At 45.6% G+C, this 12671-nt stretch overlaps 1 protein-coding gene across 1 annotated transcript in view; it reads left to right on the top strand.

The window, feature by feature from the left end:
* Positions 1-804: 804 nt before the first annotated feature.
* The window catches only part of LOC147570836 (leucine carboxyl methyltransferase 1-like), a 44557-nt gene continuing 32690 nt past the window's right edge, over positions 805-12671 (top strand). Inside the window, exon 1 of the mRNA XM_086696752.1 lies at positions 805-947. Coding sequence (XP_086552878.1) covers positions 838-947 — 110 coding nt within the window. The 5' untranslated portion in view covers positions 805-837. The remainder of the gene's footprint in view (positions 948-12671) is intronic.

The raw sequence follows: 12671 nt of genomic DNA on the forward strand, positions 1-12671 counted from the left end.
ACTCGGTGAACATTTGTTCAATTGTCGAATGAGACTGAGCCCCGACTAACTGCAACATGAACACTTGTTTCCTCCAGCTGGACTCTCTGCCCTTCGACCCAAAGCTGAGCATCCTGCTAGTTCTCCCGCCCTGCGTGAATCACAGTTATAAAATTTTCTGACCAGCAATAAGAAACCCAAAGCCTGGGGTACCTGGGTGGCTTAGTGGGTTAAGCGACCGCCTCCTGATGTCAGTTGCGGTCATGATCTCACGGTGGCGAGATGGAGCCTAGCGTCAGGCTCTGCGCTGCGCATACAGCTTGTTGCAGATTCTCTCTCCTTCCCGTGACCTTCCCACTTGTCTTCTCTCTCTCGTTCATAAATAAACACACACACACACACACACACACACACACACACACACACACACAAATGAATAAATGAATAAATAAGTAAATAAGTAAGTAAACAAATGAATACCCAATGCACTCCCAGCGCACCCACGACCACAATTCCCAGAAAGCATTGCGGTGCTCTCGTTTTGCGTCCACTTGTTTCCTTCCCCCTACTCAGCGGACTTGCGGTGGTGTGGGCGGGGCCAATAGAGCTATCCAATGAGCCCTTCCGCGGGCCAAGGGGGCGGAGAAATTGTCCAATGAGCGTCTGGGCAGAGGCGCCAATGAGCGGGAAGGTTGCTGGGGCAGCTGAGGTGGGCGGCGTCACTGAGCCGCACCGGCTGAGACCGCTGGAGCCCAGCCCCTCTCTCCGGTGTTCTCAGAGGCTCACTCCTTTCCAGGGCATTTGTGGAGCCCGCTTCCATGTCCCCGGTGGGCACGGCACCCCGGAACCTCCACGCCCATGGCCGCTAGCCTGAGGAGGCCCTCTTTCACAGCCTCTTCTTCCTCCTCGACAGACCCAGACGACGAGGGCGTGCGCTGCACTTGCGAAGATGCTTCTATATGCAAGAGGTGCCTGCCGGGCTCGGGCTTAGGGGCCGGCGTCCCTGGGGGGCTGGGGCCTAGGTGGGAGGCGGGCCTGTGATCCCAGCGTATCGGGAACATCCTGGTGCGCCAGAAGGTACCCGTCAATTTCCGGCGACCCTGGTTTCACACCTGTGAAGTGCACAGAGCAGCGGTTCATTTATTTAACTGGTAATTGTCTCACTTCTGCCGTGTGTCAGGCCTGGGGAGAGCGGGACTGGGAATCCGGCCCTAAACCAGCCGAACGGGGTCTTGTGGCCTTCGTGAGGCTCAAGTCTTGCTGGGAGACAGACTTCACAGACAGTGAAGCAAATAATTCTAGTCTTGAGGAGTTAGGAGAAGTGCAAGTTCTTCCTCTTTAATAGGTTACTTTTCATTGGGGGTTGTTACGATCCCCATCGTGCCCCTGAAACTCAGGCCAGTCGAAATGGGGGGGGAGGCGGGGGGGGAATGGACTGCCGGGGCCCCATAATGTTGCTGTGCAGAGCCAGCATTTTCCAGAGCTCTTGCCTGTATGCCACAGGGGTCTACATACTTGGGGGTGTAGTGAGGGCAGTATCGTGAACACAGACATGTATCACACACCTGGAAGCACGAGGCTCGAGTGTACTTTATTCATTCGTTCCACAGAAATTATTGAGCGTATCTGTTGTGCCAAAGCCTTCTTTTTTGAATGGTTGGTGGGTATTCAGTTATTGGGAACACATGATGAATAGGACTGACGTGGCGTCTGACGGCAGCACCACCTCGTCGGAAAAGACAGGAAGCAAATAATTCCCTGTGAAATACATAATTACGGTTTTGTGTTGAGTGCTGAGAAATACGGCATGCCATTCGAGTTTGTAATTTAGGCAATAATGTTGAAGCTGAGATCACAAGGCTGAATGCAAAACGGGGATATAGGAGGGTGTTGGGGCAGAGCAGGGGAGTGCGAACTGTTAAAGGAATGGGTAGAATGCCCTTGAAGCTGGGGCCACTAGGGAATGTAGGTGGGGAATGCCAAGGTTTTGGGTTAAGGCTCGCACTTTTTGTAGGTTCTTGGAGACTAAGCATAGTGCTTTAAAACATGGACCTTGGGGCCAGGCTCTGTCAAGCTGATCCTAGCTCTGCCACTAAACCATTCTGCATCAAGTTTCTTGATCGGGCTCTGCTTCTGATGCTGTGTCTCCCTCTCTTTCTGCCCCTCTCCTGCTCATGCTCTATCTCTTTCTCTCAAAAAATAAATAAATGTTAAAAAAGAAATTAAGAAAGAAAGAAACCACAGATGCTCACGTCCTACTCTAGACTCACGGAAGCAGAATCTGCTGGGATAGGTCCTGGGCGATAAAGCCTGGGCGTGTTTGCCATCTGGGCGCATTTCATTGAAGCTTCTTTTGCACTGGCCTTTCCCTCATGTGAAAAAAACATGCAAAAAGATTGTGAGAATCCGTAAGTTAGTGTTTTAAGACATGTTGTAGGTCTCTCTCCTTCAAGTTCCGTGATATCTTCACCGTAACGTGTTAAACCCTTCAATCTTGTCAAAAGATCACGTTATTAAATAGGGATTCCTTGCATGAACCGTGGGCTGTCTGTCGTCTGAGTTTTGAAGTGGGGGGATAACAATGGTAACCCACCTTTGGGATGTAAGGATTCAATGAGATCACAGACACGAGGCAGTTAGCACAGGATCTGGCACAGCGTGAAGCCTTCAATAAATTGTTACTACTGGTTTTGATTTCCCTCCATTCCGAACACTGTTTGGTTGAAGTTACTGAATATGTCATCCCTGTGGATCAGGCTGGTTCCCCCCGCCTCAGGTTACGGCCATAACAGCCCTAATTTAACACGGGAGCCAGTTAGCTTCCCAGGACTCGTGCGGTTCTGTTACTTCTCTTGCAGGTTGTTCCCTCCTTCCTTTCAGAGCCCTCCCGGGGATAGTAGTGATGTGAACAGTGTCAGACGGCTGTCGGCAGGATTAAATGTGGCGCGCTCCCCACAGTGCCTGGCACATGGCAGGGGTCGAAGACTGGTGGTTATTATCAGCACTGTCCCAGTTGTCATCGTCAGTGCCGTGACCATCAGCATGGGCCTGTGCTCTCAGTCCTGCGGTCCTACAGTGAGAACTCTTCTGAGCGGACATTCTGGGCTTATGCTTAAAAATTCCATGGGATTCCGCAGGTATTTTTCCAGCGCTTACTGTGACCGCTAACTCTCGCCACTACCCATCTCCCCTCTCCTTGTCTTCTCCGTCCTGTGCTGCCCGCCCAAGGCAGTTCCCTCTGTTGTTTACCCCTGACCCCCTCTCCCCAGACCCTCCCTGTGTCCTGGGAAATTCCCACTCCTTAATCGCCAGCCTCGTCTCTTTCCTCAGCCTCTCCTTAGCCATCTCTTCCCTCTCTTTGCTTTGACGCTGGTCCTTCCCCGGGGATATCCTTTTTTGAAGTCCTCTCAGATGGTGCCTCTGTTTTCTCATACCCCGGGGTATGAGATTTCAGGATCGGGGGTGCAAGATTTGTGTCCTTGTTCTTTGACCCCCCCCAACTCCCCGTTTCTTTGAGATCCATGGTCCCCAGGTGCAGCACCCTCTCTTCCTCCTCATTACTGTTTTCTCCTGGTTATTCACCTGATCCGTGGACGTCTTGGGTGCCTGGCCCACAGTCCTCCTGTCTGTCTCGACCTTCTTGCCATCAGCCGAGTCGGCTTCACGGTGCTTGTGGAGGACCCAGGCTACGCACAGGGCACTCGTTTTCTGGAACGCCTCGTCTCTAGTGATCACCTCTTCTCATCCATGTCTGTCACCATCGCCGCGGTGGCACCCTGCGTTTCCGCCCTGGTGCCGCGCCGCCTTATGCGTGAGCAGCGCGGCCTCTCTCGACCCCGATCTCTGCTTTCCACCTTGCTTGGTCAGTTATTTCTGCTATGTCCTCAGGGTGTTTTTCCTTAGGACCTGAGGGTTTTTTTTTTTTTTTTCCTGTCCTTTAGATGCCCCTCTAGGCTGGTATCTCTGAGTAGAGCTTAGAGTTTCCCCTGAGATGGCCCCCTGAGAAGGACAATGGTGGGGACAGACTTGTAGGAGGTGAGGGAGGGAGCCCTGTGGATGTCTCTGGAAACGGTGTCCCAGGCAGAGAGCAGGGAGGGTAGGAAGCCCCATGGAGGGAGCAGGCCTGACTTGTTCCAGGAAGGACCAGGCCAGCATGAGGGAGAAGGAGGAGGGCTGAAGGGGTCTTAGGGACTTGTGGTGGTGTCCGATGGAGAATTTTGAACCGAAGAACGAGGTGACCTGACTTGGGTTTTAATGGGATCACTCTAGCTTCTCTGTTGAGAGCAGCCTGTAGGGAGCAAGGACGGAAGCAGGGAGATCAGTTAATAGGCTGATGGAATATTCCAAGACAGAGGTGCTGCTGTCTTGGGTCAGGATGGTAGCACTGGAAGGGCTGAGAATCGACCAGATTCTGGGTACGTTTTGAAGGAGGAGGTGATGGGATGTGTTGACAGATTGGATGTGGGTGAGGCCAGTGAGTGAAAGAAGAAGCCAAGCCCTCTGGCTCATCTCAGATGCGGCCCCACCAGGAGGCCCCTGACACCTGCAGACCGGGCCCAGCCCCTTCCGTGTTCTCTGTGTGTGTCCTTGGCGGTGGTCAGTCCAGCTGCGGTGTAGGCGTAGTGTTGAACGTTTGTCTCCCCCCGCGAGAAGAAAGGTGCGGGGAATGACCGTGTCTGCCTTAGCCACGTGCCTGCTAGACCCATTTCTCAGGCGGCAAAGTGACGAGGAACTGAATGCCGATGCTCAGGGTTGCACTTCCTGATGAGGTCTCAACATTCTGCTGTTCTGTTTCACTGGATTTGAGTGGTCTGTCTGTTTTAGATACCAGGCCAGGGGCTGTAAGTCTGAAATCCTGTTGTAAAAATTACAGGAGTTAATCTGATTTCAACCAAATCCAAAAATGTCTCCCTTGAGGTGCAGGTGGGTCACAGGATCACCTTCCTGGAGAGGCGGCATTTTCCCAAGGGCCTAGGCCTTTCCAGCACACGGATTGCATCTTTGCAGCCGTGCCCAGAGAGCAGCGCTTGAGAGATTGATCTGAATATTTGAAGGTGGGGGCTGCTGCTTTCCATCCTCAGAGAAGATGTGTCACTTTAGAATTGGAATATTCTGGTGAGGATAAATTAGCTGCCCAACTTGCCCATCAGGAAGGTCCCGTAAATCGTGGATTTTCTGCAACCCTCTCCTCATGTTTTCAAAAAAGCAACAATTTAAATTTTGGAAAATATCTATGAAAAACAATGATTTCAAATCTAGAATACTATTTTTTTTTTAATGATTATGTTTTTAAGATTTTTTTAATTTTTTAAACATTATTATTATTATTGATGTTTTGTTTATTTATTTTTGAGGGGGGACGTGGAGGAGCAGAGAGAGAGAGGGCGAGAAAGGCTCCATGCCATCTACGTGGAGCCCAGTGTGGGGCTCGGTCCCACAAACCATGAGATCGTGACCTGAGCCAAAATCAAGAGCCAGGCGCTTAACCAACGGAGCCACTCATGTGCCCCTAAGATTTTTTTTTAATTTTTTTTTTTTGTTATTTTTTTAATGCTTATTTATTTTTTTCAACTTTTTTTTTTTTTTTTAATTTTTGGGACAGAGAGAGACAGAGCATGAACGGGGGAGGAGCAGAGAGAGAGGGAGACACAGAATCGGAAACAGGCTCCAGGCTCCGAGCCATCAGCCCAGAGCCTGACGCGGGGCTCGAACTCACGGAGCGCGAGATCGTGGCCTGGCTAAAGTCGGACGCTTAACCGACTGCGCCACCCAGGCGCCCCTAATGCTTATTTATTTTGAGAGAGAGCGTGCGCAAGCGAGCGAGTGTGTGCACGTGGGGTTAAGGAGGGTGGCAGAGAGAGAGGGGGAAGGAAGGAATCCCAAGCAGGCTCCACTGTGTCAGTGCAGAGCCTGATGCGAGGCTTGATCTCACAAAATGTGAGATCATGAGCTGAGCTGATACCAAGATTCGGATGCTTAACTGACTGAGCCACCCAGATTCCCCCCCCCACCCCCAAGATTTTGTTTTTAAGTAGTCTCTACACCCAACGTGGAGCTCAAACTCACAACCCTGAGATCAAGAATGACATACTGTTTGAGCCAGCCAGGTGCCCCCTAATGGTTAATTTGTTAAAGGGCAAAAGTCAGTACTTTTCCCCAACTCGTTAGTCTAATCTGAATATACTGTACATATAAGTTTTTGTCTCCATTTTTTTTGTTGTTGTTGTAATGGCTGAACAGTATTCCACAGTGTGGTTTTAGTTTATGTGACTGTTCTTCTGTTCATTATTTGGGTAGCTATGATTTTGCTATTAAAACGGGGCTGCGATACACATCTTTGCGTGTGCGGTTCAGTTTCCCAGTGAGATGGATTTCAGGGGAGAAGCCTTTGCAAAGTGGTCCTCGAAAGAGGTTGTGTCCGTTTCTGTTCTCATGGTAAAAGAGATGCTAAATACAGAATATTCTCAGTCTCTTAAATTGTCTGTCAGCTGGCAGGTGGATAATACCTCTTAAAAATTTTTATTTTATTTAAAAAACTTTTATTATACTCACTAGTAAGACTGAGTATTTTTATTAAAAAAAATTTTTATGTTTATTTTTGAGAGAGAGAGAGAGAGCAAGCGGGGAAGGGGCAGAGAGAGGGAGAGAGAGGATCCGAAGCAGGCCCTGTGCTATTAGCACAGAGCCTGACACGGGGCTCGAACTCACAAACTGTGAGATCATGGCCTGAGGCGAAGCCAGACGTTCAACCGCCTGAGCCACCCTGGCGTCCTAAGACTGAGCATTTTTAGTTCTTCACTATCTCTGATATTTTTTTACATGACGCCTTTCTCCTTATATTTTCCTAACTGGGTTTTTGGATTTTTGTTTCATTTATGTTTTTATTGGTCTGTAAGAACTTGTCATATGTATGGTAGTAGTCCTTTGCCTACGTATGTGTTCCATTATTTTCTCTCAAACTATTGCTTGTCTTTAAGTTTAGCTTGTACCGTACATTTCATGATGCAGAAATTCTGAATCAATCTTTATGGTCCCAAGTCTAACTTTATGGCTTGGGGCTTTTGGGTAACGTTTTATGAGACCGTTTTCAATCACTGCCTTTTCTTTTAGCACTTGTATGGTTTTGGCTTCTATTGCTTAGAGCATTCATCTATCTTTATAATTTTGTATGTTATAAGTTAGCAGTTTTTGTTCCTACACTGTCCGTTGATGGTCTGTATCCTCCATTGATTTGAAATATCACTTACATACTAAATTCTTAGGTATACTTTAGCACAGCAATGCGTAGATCATTCTTGACTTCCAGTCGGAATTGCTTTTTTCATTTCGATGCCTAAACGTTTTGACTTGCGAAGTGTTAGTCGTGACTTGCCAAGAGCTCCTCTAGCTTGGGGTAAAACAGGGTTGTATCAGTGAGTAGCACAATCTCCTTAGTTCATTTGAGCAGCTGTACTCCAGGAAGAAAGAAAAGAAAGCGATACTAACCAAAGCATGTGTTTGAGTCTGTGAAAGCAGTAGGTTTTCAGGGAGTCCCACCCTGTAGACTTCTACATACTTCTCATTGGCCAGAATTGGGCAGGTGACCTCACCCCTAGCTGCAAGAAAGTGTGGGAGGGGAGAATTTCTCACGGGGCAGATTGATACCTCAAACAAAATGGGGGTAAGGAGGAAGGGGTAAGTGGATATTGAATGGGGAATATCCCCCATCGGAGGGTCAGCTATATCGCTCATCTTTCTTGTTCTTCAGAATTTCCCCAGGTATTCTTAAGAGACAGAGGGAGAGGGGAAGGAAGAAAATGGAGGTGGGAGAACAGGGGTGAGAGGGTGATGATTTATAAAATAAAATGCTCAGGTCTTTAGTGTTCAGTTTGATGAGTCTTAACAAGTGTATATGGTTGACTCTTGAACAACATGGGTTTGAACTGCACTTATATGTGGCTTTTTCGAAAAATGCAGTACAGTACTCTAAACGTATTTCCTTTATGATTTTCTTAATATTTTCTTTTTTTTTAGTGCTTATTGATTTTTGAGAGAGAGAGAGAGAGAGAGAGAGAGAGTGCGCACGTGCACGAGCAAGGGAGAGGCAGAGAGAGGGAGAAAGAGGATCCAAAGTGGGTTCCGCACTGACCGCAGAATGCCCGATGCGGGGCTCGAATCCATGAACTATGAGATCGTGCCCTGAGCTAAAGTCAGACACTTAACCAACTGAGCCACCCAGGTGCCCCTCTTAATATTTTCTTTAGCCTACTTTATTGAAAGAATACAATATATAATAAATCTAACGTACAAAATACATGTTAACCAACTGTTAAGACTTCTGGTCAACAGTAGTCAATTTGTAGTGAAGTTTTTGGGGAATCGAAAGTTATACTCAAAGTTTTGATTGCACAGGAGGTTGACACCCCAACCCCTGTGTTGTTCAAGAGTCAACGGTATATCTGTGTACCGCCGCCCAAAACAAGGTATAAAATATATCTGAAACTCTAGAAACTTCCCTTGTCATATGTTTCTAATTAGTCTCCTTACCCTCACCAGTCATTTTCTGGTTTCGAAATCTGTGGTAGATTAGATCTGCCTGTTTTCGAATGTCATAGAAATGGGGTCATACAGTATGTATTATTTTGTCTTCTTTCACTCAACTGTGTTCCTTGAGATTCATCCATGTTGTTTGCGTTATCAAAGATAAAGCCAGGGGCGCCTGGGTGGCTTGGTCACTTGAGCATCTGACTCTTGATTCCGGATCAGGACATGATCTCACGTTTTGTGGGATTGAGCCCCATGTCTGGCTCTGCATTGACAGTGCAGAGCCTGCTTAGGATTCTCTCTCCTCTCTCTCTCTCTCTCTCTCTCTCTCTCTCTCTCTGTCTCCCCCACCCCCTGCTCCTCCTCTGCGTGTGCATCCACGCACACACACAGTCTCTCAAAATAAATAAACATTAAAAAAAATTTTTTAAAGATAAAGCTAGATACTAGTTCACGTGATGAGGACAGAGTTTAATCAGTAATTAACTATTCCAATAAGGAAAAGAGTCCGGAGTGAATGAAACTCAACTCCAGTTTGTACAGAGGAGATTTTAAAGAGAGAATGAGGGAGTAAAGTTGGGGGTAAATAAAGTCAGAAGTAAAAAATTACAAAAGCCAGGAAAGGTATTGGTTCATGTGAAACCACCTGGATTTGCTCACTGGGAGACAGGGACCTGATCTTTCAGTGTTGGCTAGAAGAAACAATGGATGCTTTCGGCAGCCTTGAGTTTTCTCGGGCAGGCACTAAGGGGTACCGGAATCATCCTAGGGGTGGAGCCTTGAGCTGTTAAAGTCTACATTAGTGTTTGTTTGAGTCTCTATACAGTAAGTCAAGGTTGAAGCCTAGTTGAGAAGAGGGCTCGAGGAACCTGGCTAGAGTTTGGTCAAGGAAAGAGTCTTTGTCAGTGTAAAGTAGTTTGTTCCTATACATCTGTGAATACACCATGATTTATTCGTGTGTTCTCCAATGATAGGGCATAGGAGTTGTATCGAAGTTTTTGGTCATTGTGAATAGGCTACAAGGGACATTCTTATACAGGTCTTCAATTTCTCTCAAATAAATGTCTAGGAATAGAATTGCTTAGTCACAGGGTGGGTATATATTTAACTGCTAGACTAATTTCCAAAGTGGTTTCTCACTTTACACTTCCCACCAGCAATATATTGAAACTCCAGTTGCTCAACATCCTTATTAACGTTCTGTATTGTCAGTGAGGGAGAAAGAGCATCTCGTTATGGTTTTAAATTGCAATTCCCTGGTGACTAATGATCTTAGGCATCTTTTTGTGTGTTTATTGGACATTCCTACATCTTTCGTGAACTGTCTGTTCAAGTCTTTTGCCCATTTTTGTTGTTAATGGTTTTTGGTTTTGACTCATTGGAGTTTATTATATATTCTGGATAGGAATTCTTTGTCAGATAGATATATTGTACGTATACATACATGGGTAGGAAAATTTAAATTGAAAATGTTGACAATAGCATCCAAACACCTAAAGTGGGTAGGAATAAATATAACGAAAGACGCAAAACAACTTTACACAGAAAACCGTAAAACACTGTTGAGAGGAAAACAAGAAGACTGAAATAAATGGGAGATACGCTTTGTTCATGCATTGGAAGATTTGATGTTTTGAGATTCCTGTTCTCCCTGACTTGATCCGTGGAATCAGTGCAATCACCGTCAAAATCCTAGCCATCTTTTTTTTTTTTTAGAAGAAATTAACAGATTGTTTCAAAAATGTATATGGAAACGTGAAGGGTCTTGAATATCCAAAAAAGTCTTCAAACGAAGAGCAGAGTTGAAGAACTTAAACTGCTTAATACTGCTTAATTTGAAGACTTGCAGTAAAGCCACAGCAATCAAAGTCTTTGGCATAAAGATAGATCAGTGAAACAGAATAAAGAGTCCAACAAATAGACCAAACACAAGTACTGTTGGTTGAACTTCACCTAGATTGTCAAGCCAATTCGGTGGGCGAAAGGGACGTCTTTTTAATGAATAATTCTGGGTAAAGTGGATATTCACGTGGAAACAAAATGGGCCTTAGCCCCTACCTCGTTGTGTACACATTAATTTGGGATGGATCATAAACTGAAATATAAAAGCTAGAACCATAAATCTTTTATATGAAACCATGAGAGCATATGTTGACAACCTTGAGGTAGGCAAATGTTTTGGATACAGAACCAAAAAAAGCACTACTTACAAAGGAAAAATGGATGCACTGAGAAAATGAACAGGCAAGACAGACTGGGAGAAAATATTCAGACTACATGTGCTTAAATGTTTTATTTTTTCCAAAAGAACTTCAGCATTATTCAGGCCCATGACATCCTGTTACTATATTCTGTATTAACTGGGTTTTTTGTTTGCTTAAGTCAGATATGAGACATTGTACCATGGGAACTTTCTGATTGACTTCTCCTACTTAACTCACCTTCTTGTGAATGTTGGTTCCTTTTTCATAAATGCCTTGCCCACTAGTCAATGAGTACTTACAGTGGAGGCAGTAGATTTTAGGACATATTAATCCTTGTAAAGTAATTGGATGTTAGCTGAAGCCAAAAGGCAATACCAGTAGCCTCTGTCGGGAAGAAACGATAGCGTGTGAGTTAATTGAGGCTCAGTTTTGTTTTTTTTTTTTTTTTTTTAGGTGATTCAACACTTAAGGCCTTGCAGATCTACTTAAGAAAGCAACAGAGCTCACAAGAAAGGAAACAAACTGAAAGTCTGTTTAGGTACAAAGTCTGTTGCCCTTAAGACTTTGCTTCCTGCCTTCCATTTATAACCAAGAATAAAACTACCAAGAAATAGAAACAAAAAGAAAAAAAGAGACTAAAAGAAAGAACAATAAAATTAATAAGAGGTAGAGCAGTATCTTAGGCTAGTATGCAGTATGTAGTTCAAATTTCAAACTTAAAAATTGACGCTAAGAGTATCGGATTGATTTTTGCAATTGCATTTAAGTACGTTGTATGTATGTGTATGTGTGCATACGTTACATATGTGTATAATGTACGTATAAATGTGTGTGTACACATATACACACACACGCACACGTAAACACACACACATACACACACACACTGATATCATTTAAGCCACTGAAGTGTCGGGGGAGGGATCCAAATCCAGGTGGGTAAATAGGTTTGAAAAGCAATAGAATGAAATTTTCTCTTTTTTTTTTAAATTTTTTTAATGTTTATTTATTTTTGAGACAGAGACAGACAGAGCACGAACAGGGGAGGGTAGGAGAGAGAGGGCGACACAGAATCTGAAACAGACTTCGGGCTCTGAGCTGTCAGCACAGAGCCCGACGTGGGGCTCGAACTCACGGACCGTGAGATCATGACCTGAGCGGAAGTCGGCCGCTTAACCGACTGAGCCACCCAGGCACCCCTAGAATGAAATTTTCTATAGGGTTCTGCAGCTTGAGGGACCGACCTTCACCTCAGTCTGTAAAGCAGTGCCTCCCACGGGGGGTCACTATGAGGGTTGTAGGCGTTCCGTTCCTATTGGTCAAGCATTTGGAATGATGCCTGGCATTGTAGTCAGCTCTCAGGAGTGTTGACAGAAGTAAAATGAACCTGGCCTTGATCCTCACTGGCTGGGAGAGCGTGGAGGGCCCCTGCCCTTTCCTTCAGGTGAAGAAATCCCTGGCGGAGAGCGTGTCACCCCCTTCCTGTTGCAGGTGGTACTCATGCCTATATGGCAGAGTCAGTAAATGCTCTCGAGTGAGTAGGCGGTTGGCCCAGATCAGTGTTTCCCACGGAAGGAATGTGAAATGACTTTAGGTGGCACACAGATGTTTGAAATTTTAATAGTTAGGTATTTATTATAGTGTGTGTTAGAAGAAAATCCCATATAGCACGTCAGACCTGAGTAGTAAAGAAAAGCGAGTTGATTTAAAGAAATGTTACACTGAACAGGTGGCATGTGAATGTCATGAAAATTTCGAAAGCAATAGGGATTGACCGAAGACTGCGAAATAGGTCTTCCCAAATCTGAGATTTTTGATGCTTTGGGTTTTAAACAAAGTCAGGATACACAAAGAGAGGGGCTATTTTCTGGGTTTGGGCAACAGAGGACTGTGGTGGGGACAGACGGACAGACAGCAGCACTAGGTGCACAGCGTCAGTGTAGAGGCGACCACTGTTCACCTTTT

Source organism: Puma concolor, unplaced genomic scaffold, assembly GCF_028749965.1.
Source record: "Puma concolor isolate L17-30 unplaced genomic scaffold, mPumCon1.1.hap2 unalloc_scaffold_80, whole genome shotgun sequence".
In the NCBI taxonomy this organism is placed as follows: Eukaryota; Metazoa; Chordata; class Mammalia; order Carnivora; family Felidae; genus Puma; species Puma concolor.